The 16,914-nt window shown below is 38.0% G+C and overlaps 1 protein-coding gene across 1 annotated transcript; it reads right to left on the bottom strand.

The window, feature by feature from the left end:
* Nucleotides 1-304: 304 nt before the first annotated feature.
* On the bottom strand, nt 305-15,082 carry LOC134669983 (uncharacterized). The gene is made up of 10 exons (XM_063527625.1): nt 14,961-15,082; nt 13,680-13,809; nt 12,293-12,397; nt 9,209-9,436; nt 8,552-8,646; nt 7,600-7,831; nt 5,377-6,518; nt 4,781-4,964; nt 4,160-4,380; nt 305-3,003 (listed from the first exon to the last, which is right to left on the bottom strand). The coding sequence occupies exons 1-10, from the start codon at nt 14,966-14,968 to the stop codon at nt 2,835-2,837; spliced, it is 2,514 nt and encodes an 837-aa protein (XP_063383695.1). The 5' UTR covers nt 14,969-15,082; the 3' UTR covers nt 305-2,834.
* Between the last annotated feature and the right edge of the window lie 1,832 nt (nt 15,083-16,914).

The following is a 16,914-nucleotide window of genomic DNA, read 5'->3' as shown; positions in this document are numbered from 1 at the left end:
ACTACTTGCTCTGAATTTTTCATGGAACTCACATAATTACAGATTTTAAAGCAGACATTAATTTAAAAACACGAGAGATAAGACACAGACGAGGTAGTGTAAAAAAGGAACAGCCATTTTTGGACCAGTCTTCAATAAAATTTTAGTCTTACGTTAACCTAGCCTGTGTCTATGGGATGGAAAAGTAGACTAGCCCATTTAGTCATTTGTATTTAGTGTACTATTTATGGTGTATTATAAATATTATAATTCTATATTGTATTTTAAGTAGATTAGTGGGGTATATTTACATCAATAACAAACATTATCTATTGGGTTTTTATTAAAATTCTTAACAATATCTATGTATAACTATTATAAATAAATATTACATGTGTCACATTGGCACTCCTTACAATGGCAACTTTTCTAATGTCCTTCCAAATCATGTAAAAATATAAAATTATTAAAAAACAATTAAAATAACAGTCCAATCGAATAAAGGTAGGACAAATTTATGGAATCATAGAAAGCTAGATATATGGGACCCATAATCCCTTGTAAGTAAATTGTTTCATGTAATTCGTTGATTAGACTATCGTAAATTGCACAAAAATGTATGTTTTGTATAAATAAGCACTCATTTTGGCTGTAAATAATAGCATTAACATACGAGAAATAGTTATGCAAAAAAACTAGCTTTGGACGCGGAACATTTTGTACATTTCTTAAAACTAGGTAAAATAGTTTATTTCATGTTGCCGCGAGACTCTTGAACCTTAACCCATATTACCGGACATATAATTACAGTTTCCGGGTTGCCTTGAACGGCGTACTCCTTGCATGACTATAGGGAAAAAAATGATGATCACATCATGTAAGAATAATAATATGGTAACGCCATAATATTAAGATTCCTGGAGTTATCGTGGTCACGGCACCAATTGAAAACCGTATTGGCTGTCAATGTTTTTGAAGAGGTAATAGTACATTATCGTCCGTCGTAATTCATTATGAGGATATCTCGTGGCAACGTGAAATATGTCAAAATAATAACATTATAACTTGGAATGTCAAATAATACTGAATAACAAACATGGGATCCAAAGTATAAATAAAACTGCTTACAATACTCTGATTGGATGGCAAGATTGAGCGCGCATAGATACCATTATCCTACTTGGCCAGAAACTTATATCTAATGGCAAGAATACGATGAGCTAAAGAATACAATTCGTGACTATTGCCAGTTCGTGGATACAAAATGAAGCAAGCAGAGGTAGTGTAGTTTTTTTTCTGCTTAATAATTCTTACAGAATGAAAGCCTGAAAAGGTAAACTTACTGAATCGCCACGTGTCAAGTCCGTCTGGTGATTCATTGGGACATTTGGGACCTATTACATTAAATTTGTCGAATGATGTTTTGTTTCAAAGTCATGGTATAAATAGACTACTGCTATTTGAAAAGGTCCGTGAAACATCCAGTCTTCAAACACTGGAAGCAGCTGCCTTTCCTTAAAGTAAGTACAGATTATACTTTTCACGTCTACCACTTTTTGCTCTGTTATGTATACGGTCGGTATATACATAATTACATAAAAGATTTAGTTAGAAAACCCATGAGTATGTGGGATGAGAATGATATGTAGACACCTGTATACAAATCTTGTACTGGTCATAAATTCTGCAAAATGAGATAAAACAGTTGCAAATGGCAAAGTAAAAAAGTACTTTAGTCAAAAAATAAATGGGATCAAGGGAAATTTTTCATCTAATCTTAATCCCACAACCACCCACTATAATAGAAAACTACTTTCCATAACCCGAAGCAGTCCTAGAGTTGGGAATTGGGAAGCACGGCATTGAAAGTTTTCAGTTCCTAATAACAGAGAATTTGAAACAGAGGAATATTCTTAAACTAAATTATGTAGTCAGTAAATTTACTGCCATCTTTTGACACAACTTATTAAATTTTTTAAAATGTACTGACAACATAATTTACTTTGATAATATTTCTCTAATCTAAATTCTCTTTGCTAATAACAATGAAAACATACTTATATATCTAATATATCTGGAATACAATAGCTAATAAATAAACTAGCAAATACGTTTTTGTATAATTAAAAATTTATGGCAAGGTTGAAACCCTTTTTAGGTAAAAAGTAAAGTATTTTGGCGTGACTGGACGAGTGCTAAGCACAATCTGTGGTAAGCATCTACATGATGTCGTAAAATCAAGTTACTTTATGATTTTGTAATATCTTGTATAAATAGTGAATTCTACATAATAATAAGATTATAAAATAAGGAATAAGATTCCAACTACACATCTTAACTATTCTAGACGGTATCAAAGATTGACTGCGTCACAAGCTTACACTAAAATAACGAAACAATACGCGTTCTACGGATGTATTTCCATCTGTCCCCGTCTTATGTGATTGCTGCTACACATTGAGTGGGGAAAAATGGAAATGTGTTTTAAGAAACACCTTGTTCCATCTGTGCCCGGCGGGATAAAAATTGGAATACTTACACCGTTCTACATACCTATTCAATAGTAAATGAGTCATTACCAGGAATTAGGTGAGTTTTAAAGATAGGTACCTACTTTATTTATTTATACCTACTGAACAAAGGCGCCATGATATTCCAGGTTCCATGTCATTTCACACAAGCATACACCTGTACTTGGTAGATTCTAATAAAAAAAAATCTAACTGGTTGATTTAAATTATAACTTGAGGAATGGTTCTTAATAGAGATGCCACGAATATTCGGCAACTGTTCGGTATTCGGTCGAAAGCACTATTCGGGGCGTCTCTAGTAGTTAGTATTGATGAGCTCAGGTGTTATATGATGGTGGCGGCGTGGTCGCGGTGCAGGCGGCGGCGCGCGCGCAGGGCGGCGGCGGCGAGGGGGTCGGAGGGCGCGGGCGGGCCGGCGCCGCGCGCGCCGCTCTCCTGGTAGTAGATCTGCGCGCCGCCCATCGACACGCCCACCACGCAGCTCTCGTCGCTCCTGGAATAGTACATTATTGTCGAGGCTCGGAAGTAGCTACTTGCAGGCTGAGGATTCGTTTTAAACGGACGACCTTGGGAGTCCGTTTAATTGAATCCGAAGCCAGCAAGTAGCCTTCCAGCCGAGTCATATATAGTGCTTTTCTAAAAAATGGTGCAATAAATATAAATATCATAGAAATATTTTACGAAAGCAACGTTCTTACGTATACATTTTCACAGAAACAAGCCCTTGCCGCCTTTTTATTTTTTTAATAAAAAAATAGAAGTGTATTTTTCTGCCGAAAATACGCCAACCTATTTGAGACAGCTAAATAGTCGCAGTACTAATCATCTGTTTGGCTGTTTAATGGGCCTGTGCCTTCATTTGATATGGCTATTTCAAATTTTAAAAAGTTTGGAACTCTACAAATAATGGAATTTGTATACAACATTGCAGTCCCAAAATCGAGACTGCAATGTTTTAACTTTTTAATTTTTGACTGACCATAAACTACGCGCTTCGCGACCTATTTTTTAGACGGCAAAGTCGAGTTTGCCGTCCATTTTTGAGAAATAATTATTTTCACGCCACAGTTCGAATCATTTTTTTCATAAACCGGACGTACCTAAAAGTCTTTATATCCCAGTTACTAATATATACAGTTCGATTCGCTAATTTACTTCCTAAGTAAAAAAATTAAAACCAAAATATTACTTTGCTAATCCGCGTAAAAAGATAACGTGCTACACGCAACAACAACGCAAGATAACGTGTTATACGCAAGTAAGTATAACGGGTTAGCACTGATTGACTAGCACGTTATCTTTTTACGCGGATTAGCAAAGTAATATTTTGGTTTTAATTTTTTTACTTAGTAAGTAAATTAGCGAATCGAACTGTATATATAATATTTTGTAAGTAATATTAAAAAAGTAATATTTTGGTTTTAATTAATATGGATTTCCGCAAAGTAACGCCTGATTCTATTCACTATTTACTTCCTAAGTTAAGTATTAAGATTCGGTCAAATTGTGTTTAATCTGAAAAACTAATTATAGCCAGCCTTTTATGAATGGAGTATGATACCTTAGGGTATGGAGCTTACGCACACTAGCGTCCCTGCCCCGCCCCCTGACACATGTATCTATAAGACACTTAGATATATTAGTTTTACCTTAGAATCATCTCCGACATGTCTGAATCGCTAGCAAACTCATGATGTATCAGCCCCATGGTAGCTATATCAAGCGCGGCCCAAGGTCCGCCTTTACGGACAGTGCCCCAATCGGGGTCTAGAATGAGATAGCTGTAGTCGCTCGCGTCGTCCGCGCCTGCGCCGAGGGGCTCCATGCATTTTTGCTCGATGGGGCCTAGCGCGTTTAGAGAGGTTTCCCACTGAAAAGATGTAGTTATTTGTTAAAAAAACAAAGTTGTTGTTTACCCCTCGCAAATATTCTAATAATATCGAGGCATTTGAGACCCGACGGACGTCGTTCAAAAATTTAATTTTGAGAATAGCGAAGGTTTTTAGGCATGTCAGGTGAACACTTTTCTGTCGAGTAAAACGGTAAATGATACCCTTATGAAGACCCTCTGGGCTTACATTTATATGGGCATTACGATAACAATATAAGTTAAGATATAGCTCACCAAGGAGTTGATGACGTCGCTGTCGCTAGCCGCGCTGACGTCCACGAGCGCTAGTAATGCCATGTTGTGGAGGCCGCTCACAAATAACCCGCATTTCACGGCGTGTTGCGTGTAGGAAGGTAGCCAAGTCTCAGTAATGTCTCACCAAGGAGTTGATGACGTCGCTGTCGCCAGCCGCGCTGACGTCTACGAGCGCTAGTAGCGCCATGTTGTGGAGGCCGCTCACGAATAACCCGCATTTCACGGCGTGTTGCGTGTAGGAAGGTAGCTGCTCTAAATCCGAGTCGGAATCGTAGTCCGATTCTGAGTCTTGGCGTTGGGTTTTTGGTCTGAAACAATATTAGGTACAGATCACATGGACCTTATATTTAAACTGGACGCGCCTAGCTAGGCCATTCCGATGAGGCACAGATTGAGCTTGAATGACATACACTTTACATTTGATCTACAGGTGATTCTTTTGTTAGCTGTAAGGCTGCTTCCAAAGGTGTTCAACGTTATATACAGCTTATTTTAAGATAATCATCCGTTAAGTCTAACGTGATTGACATTCAAGGCATTTTGTGGTTCAAATAAACGTAAGGAAGTTTGAATGAAATGTCCTTGCTTGAAAGTCAGAAAGAGAAACAAAACAAATTGATATTTATATTGAATTCTCTTGGTGTTCAATCATGAAATAGGTCTGCCAGAAGGATATACCTACAAATACAGAAATCGTCAAATTCTTTACAGTATATTTACCTGTCATTGAAGGTTATTTGTCGTTCAGCCGCCGGAGTAAACTCTCTAAGCTCGAGCGGCGTCATAACTCGACTGCTATACCCGCTCGACTTGTCCGAAAATGCCAGATGACTTAACTTCTCCATCAGTGGCGTTAATTGCACGCCACTTAGTTTCTTCTTAAAGCTAGCCGACGAATCCGAACCGATCTGCGAATCTGAGCTCTCTGATAAAGACTTTAAAGGTAATGACAGCGATTTTCGCCTGGACTGATCGACGGTTTTAGAATCTTTGGGGATTTTCTTTGGTGTCCGTTGAGGCGATTTCGTTAACTCCGAGTCGAAGCCCTCGAATTTCTCCTGCTCGCATAGTTTCATGTTAAAAGTGAACATGTTGTCCTCTTTGGATAAATCTTGCTTCATGCTAGCGTAGTGCTGTTCTAGGTACTGGTTGAATAGGGATTCTGATATTTCGATCCCATCATTTCTGAATACAGGAAAGGAGGGATCGTTAATTGTCATTGTACTGACGCTCTTCTGCATTTGTTCAGGCGACATATCGTCACTTAAAGGGACATGTGATCTTTTTAACTTGAATTTCGCTGTGGCTCTGTTAGTTACGTTTTTAAAGGTTTCCTGTATGTCTATAACGCTCGCCATTTTCCGAATAGGTTCAGGTTTGTTAATATAATGATCAGCGATGCAGTTGATGTCTAAGACTATTTTGTTGTCCCGCTTTTCGTTCTCAATGACTTTGGCACAATTTTCTATGTTCTTTAAGACGTCGGGTTCTGATTCTAGTATTTCTTTCTGCGGGTCGGGATTTTGGCAAATGGAGAGCATGTTTCCGTGAAGTCTTTTATATTCTAGCATGGGTGTGGAGCAGACACTAGTTTGTCCTGTGAATACTTTTTCATTTTCCTTTGATTCCTCGTCGACTGATATTTGTGTTTTGAAGCTTAGAGACAACTTATTTGGTCTTGGTCTGGGTTTGTTGGTGAAGGGGACGACGTCGGGCATGGCGGGGGGCGGGGGGTCGTGCGGGTCGCGGGTGGGAGGCGAGATCATCGTGTGGTCCTCTTCTGGCACGGCGGTGAACAGGAGGGATTTGTCTCGCTTCATCCCTGTCGGGAAGTCGCGCTTGTCTCGTTCGGCTTCTTGGTTCTAAAATAGAATGATTCTGGTTAAAATCATCATACTGCACGAAAATTACGATCTACATAGCTTTTCGGCTTCAATTTGAATTTGTTTTTGGGCAATTCCATTTCAATTTGTACTTTAAAGCGGGACTTTAGTCGCGTTACTCGTGTTTTAGTAACGTCTAACCGTCACATTCCTGACACATTGCTAACCGGCCGTTAATGACACACAGTTAAGTGAAAATGCCCTTATTATTTAATCACTATTTTCCTTAAGTTTTAAGTTAAAGAGATGTTTATGGTTATATCAATTATCTACTTTATCGTCCTTGTCAAAAAATCCACAATTACCTGCGTTAACTAAATACCCATTACATTCTAATACTTACCTTTTTAAACCTAGCAATCATTTCCTCCCCATTGTGGCTGAACTCCTGCATCTTCTCCGCTTGCTTCTTAAGGCTGTTATACATCTTCTTAGCGACATAAACGACCAATAGCTGAGCGTCTAGTGGCAATGATGTTTCTGTCTCAAGTACCTACTAGAACATATCATAACATAATGTTACCTTCTTAAACCTGGCAATCATCTCCTCTCCATTGTGGCTGAACTCCTGCATCTTCTCTGCTTGCTTCTTAAGGCTGTTATACATCTTCTTAGCGACGTAAACGACCAATAGCTGAGCGCCTAAGGGCAATGATGTTTCTGTCTCAAGTAACTACTAGAACATATCATAACATAACGTTACCTTCTTAAACCTAGCAATCATTTCCTCTCCGTTGTGGCTGAACTCCTGCATCTTCTCTGCTTGCTTCTTAAGGCTGTTATACATCTTCTTAGCGACGTAAACGACCAATAGCTGAGCGCCTAGTGGCAATGATGTTTCTGCTTCAAGTAACTACTAGAACATATAACATAACGTTACCTTCTTAAACCTGGCAATCATCTCCTCCCCAACGTGGCTGAATTCCTGCATCTTCTCCGCTTGTTTCTTAAGGCTGTTATACATCTTCTTAGCGACGTAAACGACCAATAGCTGAGCGTCTAGTGGCAATGATGTTTCTGTCTCGAGTACCTACTAGAACATATCATAACATAACGTTACCTTCTTAAACCTGGCAATCATCTCCTCTCCATTGTGGCTGAATTCCTGCATCTTCTCCGCTTGTTTCTTAAGGCTGTTATACATCTTCTTAGCAACGTAAACGACCAATAGCTGAGCGCCTAGCGGTAAAGGTGTTTCTGTTTCAAGTGTTTCTGCGGGAGACTTTATCCGGTACGGGTCCACTACGGTCAGGTAGGACGTGAGGCTTGGTGGTAGCAGTGTTGCGACGATTCTGTGGAATAAACGAAGATTTTCTTACAATCTTAATAAACAAAAGTCATAATGTGCTTACGTGCCAATATTAAGCTACAGTTTACAACTTTACATGCCGTGTTTGCATATCTCTTGTATGAGATTTATATGAAATATGAAATTATATGAATTTGAATCCAGACCAAGAAGAGAATCCATACAATTAGGTATGTTTATTAAAGACAATATGTGTCGAAGTCTAGTTCAAAGTCCCACTTGATCGCTTACCCTAAAGACGAGATTTGCTTGTATCTTTATACCAATAACTTGTCAAAGCGTCCTTATGGCAAGCGGCAAAGTGGGACTATTTGCTTGGGAATGACACATATTATGCCATTTGTTTTAAATGCACGGTTGTTTATTTTGTTCTAATCATATGATAAATATAGCCATACGTTGCGTACGGCATTAACTGGAGACTAAACTCTTCAGACCACCAGGATACAAGTAATTAAGGTGTCCGGTTTCCACTCTATTAATCCGAGAGCGAAAGCCAGGCTTCCATACTTTTTGTAGATTTTGTATCGAAATTGGGACTTGTCGGGCCGTGGCTTGGAGATGGCTGTCCTAAAAGAGCCTACAGATTACCAGTTCGCCGGACGATATCAGCCTGTCAGCTAAAGGCAAAATTTTATGGCTCCGAACTACTGATATTCTGATATCGTCCGGCGAACTCGTCCGCTAAAAGGCAGCGTCTTACTTGTTATTGTATAGCACGACGCCACCCAACACGCCGCGGTTGCGACGACACTGCTCCAGGATCTGCATGGATTCTAGATATACACCTGTGGCACTCTGTAAAAACATGTGCGTCGATTATGTTAGGGTCCTTTTGAGACGTAGAAATAAAATCACGGACAGTATCAAAATAGGCAGATTAAAGCGATAAGATCGACCACAGTTTTCCTCATAATTTTACGATTTGTGACTTATTGTATTATACGTGTGTCAAAAGATTCAGAGGCAAGGCCCCTAAGCATAAATAAGGACAAAATCAAGTAGGTAACGTAATATTTCCACCCCCTTGGCAAACACATTATGTTGTTGGCCGCCGGCCGGCAAAGCAAACAAATACTCCAAACATTATCTTATCTCTGTCCACGGTAATTCTGTATTTATTTTGTAATATTATTAGCTTCTGTTAATAGCGACGTAGCTAGTAATGACTCATGATTTCAAAATATGTAGGTATTACTGATAAATGAAACCATTCACTTAATTTATGCTAAAGATTTCTGAGTTTTAGTACCGTTCATTGGTCATAATATGTTGAAATTTTAACTGGATAGTTTTACACGGTTCGTTTTTACTAAAGGCACTAAGGCCTTAAGTATGGAAACAGTAAGCTGTATCTCACCTTTGGTAGATTAAGCATTGGCACTCGTTGAAAAATGTGACATCCATATTGCAGCACAGGTAAGTACGTCTCGAAGATCTGGTACAGCTTCTCCGACAGCCGCTTCTGGTCCTCCATCTGAACAGCTAAAGCTTGCAGGTCCCCGTGGTACACTTTGATCATGGATGTGAGGAGGGAGGCTCGGTTTTTGAGCACCCAGTCGGGAATGTTGCGGTCGCTGCCTATGGCCTAGGAAAAAAACATCTATAAGAATATACAGACCGTTAACCCATAATAGGGCACAATAAGATATAATAAGGCAAAAATAAACACGCTATAACGTCATCTTCATACCTACATACTTTATACACAATACATGCTCAGAACTAGACTTATTCATTGTAGAAATTAAGTCTTAGTAATAACCGAGGTTCGAATTTGAGAGTCAAACTAGATGACGTTACATAAAACATATAGCACAAGGCATGTAATGTAGGTATCGTCTTGGGTCATCCCTTTCATTTTTCGTCAAGTTCTTAAATTAGTCCTATTCTGCTTTCGTCACCCATTCTACATTCGTCACAAATGTCACAATCGTCGGTGGCTTTCAATGTAGAATGCGTGACGAAAGCAGAATAGGACTAATTTGAGAACTTGACGAAAAACGAATGGGACGACCCAAGACGCGATACCAACATTACATGCCTTGTGCTATATGTGGTCCTCTACGTTTGAGAGCCAAAAGTACCATGTACGGCGCCGTACAGCAATACTTCAGCCGTCAAATCCGAGGCTAGATTTTCTCTAGTAAAAGTCAAAGCGAGTCATTACAATGCACTCCAGTTCAATCAACCAGTTGTAAGGGGTGCGTTTTGTTAGTTTACGTACTGCTTGTGTACGTACAGTAAGCAGAGATGACTGACCCCCCTGCAAACAAGTTCCTTACGACTGTGGATTATAAGATATTTCGTCACAGCGATATCAATCTCACCTACATTGAGTACAGTATGTACGAGTATGTAGTACAACAGCCGTCCTGGATAAAACCGCAATCGCCTTCTAATGACGAGGCCGAATCATATTAGAACAGTTTGATTAATTAACTGCCATTTTATTCAAAATAAGGTGCTATTGACATAATGTGTGTTTTCTAGGTTTTCTAGTAAGATTTTTATAAAAAAATATCAAGGAGGTAAAACAACCAATGACACTAAATTGTAAACAAACGGCATGTATTGTTTAACGTAAATATATAGAACATCGTGCCAAATTAAGAGAAACAACGGTAAATTCCGTAAATAATATTTACTATCATATGAGTCATTTTTTCCGAGAATACATATTTGTAATCAACTGGTAAAAACACTAAAAACGGGGCTCGATTACTAAGACTTCACTGTCCGTCTGTCCGTCCGTCCGTCTGTCACGGCTGAATCTCATGAACTGTAATAATAGATCTGTTGCCGCTATAACAATAAATACTAAAAAGTACGGAACCCTCGGTGGGCGAGTCTGACTCGTACTTGTCCGGTTTTTTATCTGTCATTATCATCTGTTGAATTGTCATTTATTCACAAGAACATATGGTGATAATGATACTAAACCTTAATACATTCGGCCGTTAGGCATGTGAAAATTAGAGTTTGTTTAACCTAGTTAACTACTTAATCGTTATCGGTGAACTTATTCTATTTTGTTATGAATCGCCTAAATTTTATGCAACAAAGTACTAAAACCAGTAATCCAATGTCAAGTGGGTGGCCAAACGTGCAAATAAATCACTTACCTACTTATGTAAACACGTCATGTTCCTCCTGCCCCCAACAATAAGGTAGGGGTTATCTACACCCATAACCATAAAACTTTACGACTGACACGCCTATTCGTACCTATGCTCTTGACCGTTGGTAGAGCTTATCACGTTGCTATAAGGTTTCGAATAGTTTAATAATAATAGGGACGATGGAAAAGTGGATGAGTGTGTGACGTCAATAAACTACTTTCATTTGTGATTAAATGTCGATTAGCTTCCGTTGCGATTAGTTAAATACTTATAGTTAATGAACACGTAATGGTTGAATTAGATTATTAAAACGTAGATAGCCGGTACGACACTTGATTAAAAAAGAAATTAACAAATAAAGCATTTATTACAACAATCATAAGTAATACATAGGCAAAGGGTTAGGTAAGACATATGTAGGTAGGGTAGAAAAGGGGTTTCAGTCGATGCGTGGAAGGGTGGCACCGTCGTCGAACTCAAGCCACCTGGCGGTGGACTTAAACCGGTGGCGTGTGCCTCGGATGCGGATGTGGATTTAAATTTTACTTAAACTTAGAATCTAATGTAATTTTAAGTAAGTACCAGTTAGGTCAAATTGGGTTTAGTTTGATGTTAAAAATTATACCTATTATCGTTTCATATGTGATGTGTAAGTTTTGTTTAGCGCAAACATTAAGTATCTACATTTGTTATGCTCAGTTCATCCTCCACAAGGCTGCTGCAGCTGACTGCTTCAAGTGTGCGGCACACCGCTGTACTGGCCCCATTCTTATTGCCCGTAAGGCCCGTCCTTAGATATACACCGTGTTTTTATTGAATTCCGTTAACTTCGTGGTATGGTTAAGTAAGTACGTTTAAGTGAACTAAATGGCATAGTTAATATAAAAAAAAATTATAGATTTTTTTTGTTTAAAAAGTAATTAAATGTAGCATATAGCGTTGTTGTAATACGGGCATTACATTTAACTCAACCAAACAATTGAAATCTGTGACATATCAATGTCATTTCGTACATCAATCGACCGAGATTTTACTTAAGTTTAGTAGCAAATGTATGAACTCATTCTAAACACTAATCAATATGTAAACCAGCCTTAAGGCAAGTATACACGCTTGTAGAGGCCTTATAGGAAAAAAAAATTATTGATTATCTCCGAAATGGAGTTAATTAGAACATCGGGTGTCTTTGAGAAAGTTACTTGATTTAAGCTCAGGAATGCACACTTGAAATTAACGGAAATAAAAAAAAACACGGTGTGTATCAATGGCGTTGCTATTAAAAAATTGTTCCAACGTAATAATTCTCAATGTATGAGACTCACCAGAATGTATCTGCCGTACTCCCTGATGATGAACTTGCCGCTCTGAAGAGTGATGGCGGTGGGCTGAGAGAACAGCGACTTGACGCAGTGCGCGGCGCCGACCACCTGCAAAATATGGCGGTTAGGTGTGCGATGTACTGATTAGTGGTCGACCTTATGTCTTGGGAATAAGGTTGACGAATTGTCAGTTAAGTGTGGACGTTGATATATTTATTGTCCGACCGAAGGCTAGGTTTCGGTTTCGGTATAAAAACCATGTTTCGACCGAAGGTTAGGTTTCAGCCGAAACTAGAGCACGGAGAGGGTTCGGTTTCGGTTTCGATTTCGGTCGGACGTATCGAACTGACAATGAATAAGGTAGGAATTTTAGACACGTAGATAGCCACCGAAAATAGTCTTGAATTTCATTAAATACTTAAATAAAGGTTGACTGTTTAAATTAGATTTCGTTTAACTAGAAAATTTGGAATTTAACTTTTTTAGGATTCCGTACTTTCAACTAGGAGCCCTTACAGTTTAGCCATGCTCGTCTTGTCTCATTTGGCATGGATCCATAAATCAATCATTGCGACAAAGTGGTAAAATAAAATTTTAGTTCTTCGATAAACTCCAAATGTATTAAAAAAATAATGGAATTATAATATCTACGTTTACGTAATAGAGCCAAGGCTACTCAGAAAGATAATTAGTGTTTTAACAAAATTGTGTAATCACAGACGTAGTTAAATTGGTCAGAACGGGTTTAGATTATAATTTATTCATGAACCTGTTCTGTCGCATTTTTGACAAGTTCTTCACTGGAAGTGAGACTTTCTAAAAAACATTTTAGAATCCATGTTTATAACTGAATAATTGCTTTATAGAAGCGCTGGTAGCCTAGTGGTAAGAGCGTGTGACTTTGAACCACAGATCGTAACAACGAGTTTTTCGGAACTTGTCGCTTTTTGGTGAAGGAAAACATTGTGAAGAAACGGGGCTAATGCTAATAGGCCTAGTTTTCCCTCTGGGTTGGAAGTTCAGATGGCAAGCGCTTTCGTAAAAAAATGGACCTAGGCCAATTCTTGGAATTTTTCGCCAATTAAAGGAAGAAGTAAATAAATAAATTTAGGACATTCTTACACAAATTGTCTAAGCGCCACAGTAAGCTCAAGAAGGCTCGTGTTGTGGGTACTCAGACAACAAATTCGAATATGTAATATATAAATACATAGAAAACACCCATGGCTTGGGACCAAATATCTGTGCTCACCACACAAATAAATGCCTTTACTGGGATTCAAACCCAGGACCATCGGCTTCATAGGCAAGTATGAGAGATCATGTATTCCAATTCAGCATCAATTTACAATTATGAGTCAGCTGAGTGTTAATAAGTTGCGGTCCTTACCTGTCCGGCTAAGGCATGCCGCTGCGTGTCGGACACCCAACCGGGGTGGAAGTACAGAACAGCGTTGATGGGGTCATCCTCCTCAGCAACGCAGCATTGTGTGTCGTACACAAACACTATCATCATTTCCCTGTTACACAAACATATCAAAATGATATTTTAATAAATGAATCTCGGGGCAGAGGAAGATAATAAATGGAGATGGCGGGACGACCATGACACATTTTGTAAAGTGTGGCGGGCGTGTGTGGATAGGACCAAATGGCAAGAAAGAGGGGAGGCCTATGCCCAGCAGTGGGACACTCATACAGGCTAATAAAAAAATCATAATTGCTGAATATGCCATGAAGGTAGGTTCAAATGCTGGCCCATGAGTTTCTTGGAAGTTAATTATGTATGAGAGAATTACTTAATATCTCTCGAATTATGGAATTATTAAAATCTTTCTTGAGTAGAGGACATCATTATTATCTTATTACATTTAAAAATAATAATATACATGTTAGTTGACATTAAAAACAATATAAATAGTACTTAACTGGTTACACTTTTGGATATGATTTTAATATAAATATCTACTTTAATGTCAACATACTGATTCCCCAATATTATCACAGAAGAAATAATAGTACTACCATGCAGAAAGGACACTTCCTGCAAACCCGAGGTTTGACAGTGATTCAGAGTCGAATCATGCTATCCCTTTCTAATATATAGCACTATCCCTTTCGGCTATTTAGGGTTGTCAAAATTGTGCATGCACAAGGAAGTCAAGTGGTGCAAACCCTAATAATTGCTCGGAGCAATGTTTAGCCGAACGGAGCCGAGTTCGACCGAAGTTAGGAGTGTCTCCCCACTGATATTACATATAAATTTGTATTTCAATTCTTTGTTATTATTACAAAGAGTAGAATATTGAAAATTATAACACATTATTTAAACATTGGTAGCTAATAAATACGCTTTCTTCTTCCTGGCGTTATCCCGGTATTTTGCCACGGCTCATGGGAGCCTGCACGCTTTATTGCGGAATATTACATGTGGAAAACCACTTCATGCATTGTTTACATTCCAATACAAATTCATGTCAGAACACACGCGAATCAACGATATTATATTCATGCTTATAAAAGTCATAATAAGTATCACAAATAACGATTGTATTATGTACGCATGAATTGTGCTGTGTGCGGAATCAATGGTCCGCGAAGGTATACACGATATAGCATAGGTACGATAATCTTATTAGATCCTACTGTTTTATAAAATTAATCTACTCACTTGGCCATCTTGCTTGTAAATTCCACCTCCGTTTATATAAATATTGTCCTTGTTTTACATAAGAATTATTAAATTTACTTAAGAGGTAACTAATATACAATGTAAAATTATCCTAGAGGATTTTTTTCACATGATTCCGCTCATTACTTCAGCGATCGACCGCTTTCCAAACACTGACATATTTGATTGATTTGACAACTTTTGACAGATGTGACAAGGTAAATGTCCGTATTGTTTCTTCTTCTATATCTTCTTTTCAGTAAAGAGCCAGGCCAAAATAAATATATCGGGATGTAATTCGGACCGGTTGCACACTATTTGAGTCTTAGTTTAACACGCTGCAAGCGCGAGGTGCTTACAGCGCCATCTCGTGGTGAATAGTTGGATACAGCTAACAATTCATTTATGTGCTGCCATCTACTGGGGAATAGAATACAAATAAACCATTTATTCTTTTTAAAATTATTTTAATGGCTATAACGTATTCTCCGTTCTTAGAAGTTGGCAGTCGCCATTACTTAAGTTGATTTTATTTATTTATTTATATAGCCCTTTATTCTGAACATGATTGTTGGTTTTTAGTTTTGAATGTTTATATGAAGTCTCTTGGTTCAGTGTGCCTGTCGGCAAAGGCCACCTCCAACTCCTTCCAGTATTTCGTCTTAAGTTGATTACTTTTATACAAAAAGTTTGAATAGACACAATTTTTCTTAATATATAGCTGGTCAAGCAAATCTTGTCAGTAAAAAAAGGCGCGAAATTCAAATTTTCTATGGGATGATATACCTTTGCGCCTACATTTTTCAAATTTGCCGCCTTTTTCTACTGACAAGATCTGCTTGACCAAGTATAGCTAGTCAAGCAAAACTTGTCAGTAGAAAAAGGCGGCAAATTAAAAAAAATGTAGGTGCGAAGGTTATCGACCCATGGAAAATTTGAAATTCGCGCCTTTTTCTACTGATTAGATACTGATTAGATTTATTTCAATGGTGAGCGAGTTTTAATATTCCATAAAAGGGTTAATCTCCATAAAGGGTTCTGATATTTTATTCACTCATAAGTCATATATACTTGGTCAAGCAGATCTTGTCAGTAGAAAAAGGCGGCAAATTTGAAAAATGTAGGCGCGAAGGGATAGCGTCTCATAGAAAATTTGAATTTCGCGCCTTTTTCTACTGACAAGATTTGCTTGACCATCTATACTTATGTTATTATATAACTGTTTTTTATAATATTTATATTATTCGCGTTAAATGTTAGGTATTTGGTTTAATTGAATTGTGTGAATAAAATAAACAGTACCTAGGTAATATACGATTTATCAAACACAGAGTATATAACTACTTAAACCCGCGATTATCAAAATATGCCACCCTTATTCTACTGAGAAAGTGGGTTTGTCAGAGTATATTTAAATAACGATAATTTTGGTATTTGCCTCATTTGCCTTTTAAGCGAGTGTGTATATTGTATAATCGTCGAAACACATGAAACCTGAGGAAATAAAAAATGCGTACTATAATTAAAATGATCTCATAAATATGTAGGTACTGTACCACTTGGTTTTCATATTTCACATCCCCTAGTTTATTAATTTGTGTACTATATACGTAGGTACATTATGCGATAAGTAGACCATTCGTTAACGCCTTTTGTTTATTGTATACGTATCTAATCGACTGATGTAGAGAAAATACTTTCATTCACTCGGTATGCCACTCAGGAGCGTTATTGTTAGCAAGGAGACTACTGAGTCACCGGTGTAGGCGTTACCTTAGGCTTTGCACACCAAGTGAATTAATAACAAAATAAGAATAATATTTATCTACCCTAGAATTCAGAACTATTGCCTTTTGTATGAGGAATAAAATTTTGCAATTCCAGGAACCCACATATGCCCATTGGGTCGTTTTTGACCCACTGAATAATACCTGCTCCTATTAACTAGAATGAT

The sequence above is a fragment of the Cydia fagiglandana genome, chromosome 13, assembly GCF_963556715.1.
Source record: "Cydia fagiglandana chromosome 13, ilCydFagi1.1, whole genome shotgun sequence".
Classification (NCBI taxonomy): domain Eukaryota; kingdom Metazoa; phylum Arthropoda; class Insecta; order Lepidoptera; family Tortricidae; genus Cydia; species Cydia fagiglandana.
Note: the sequence above shows the minus strand (reverse complement) of the source record. Positions and strands in the feature narration are given on the sequence as shown.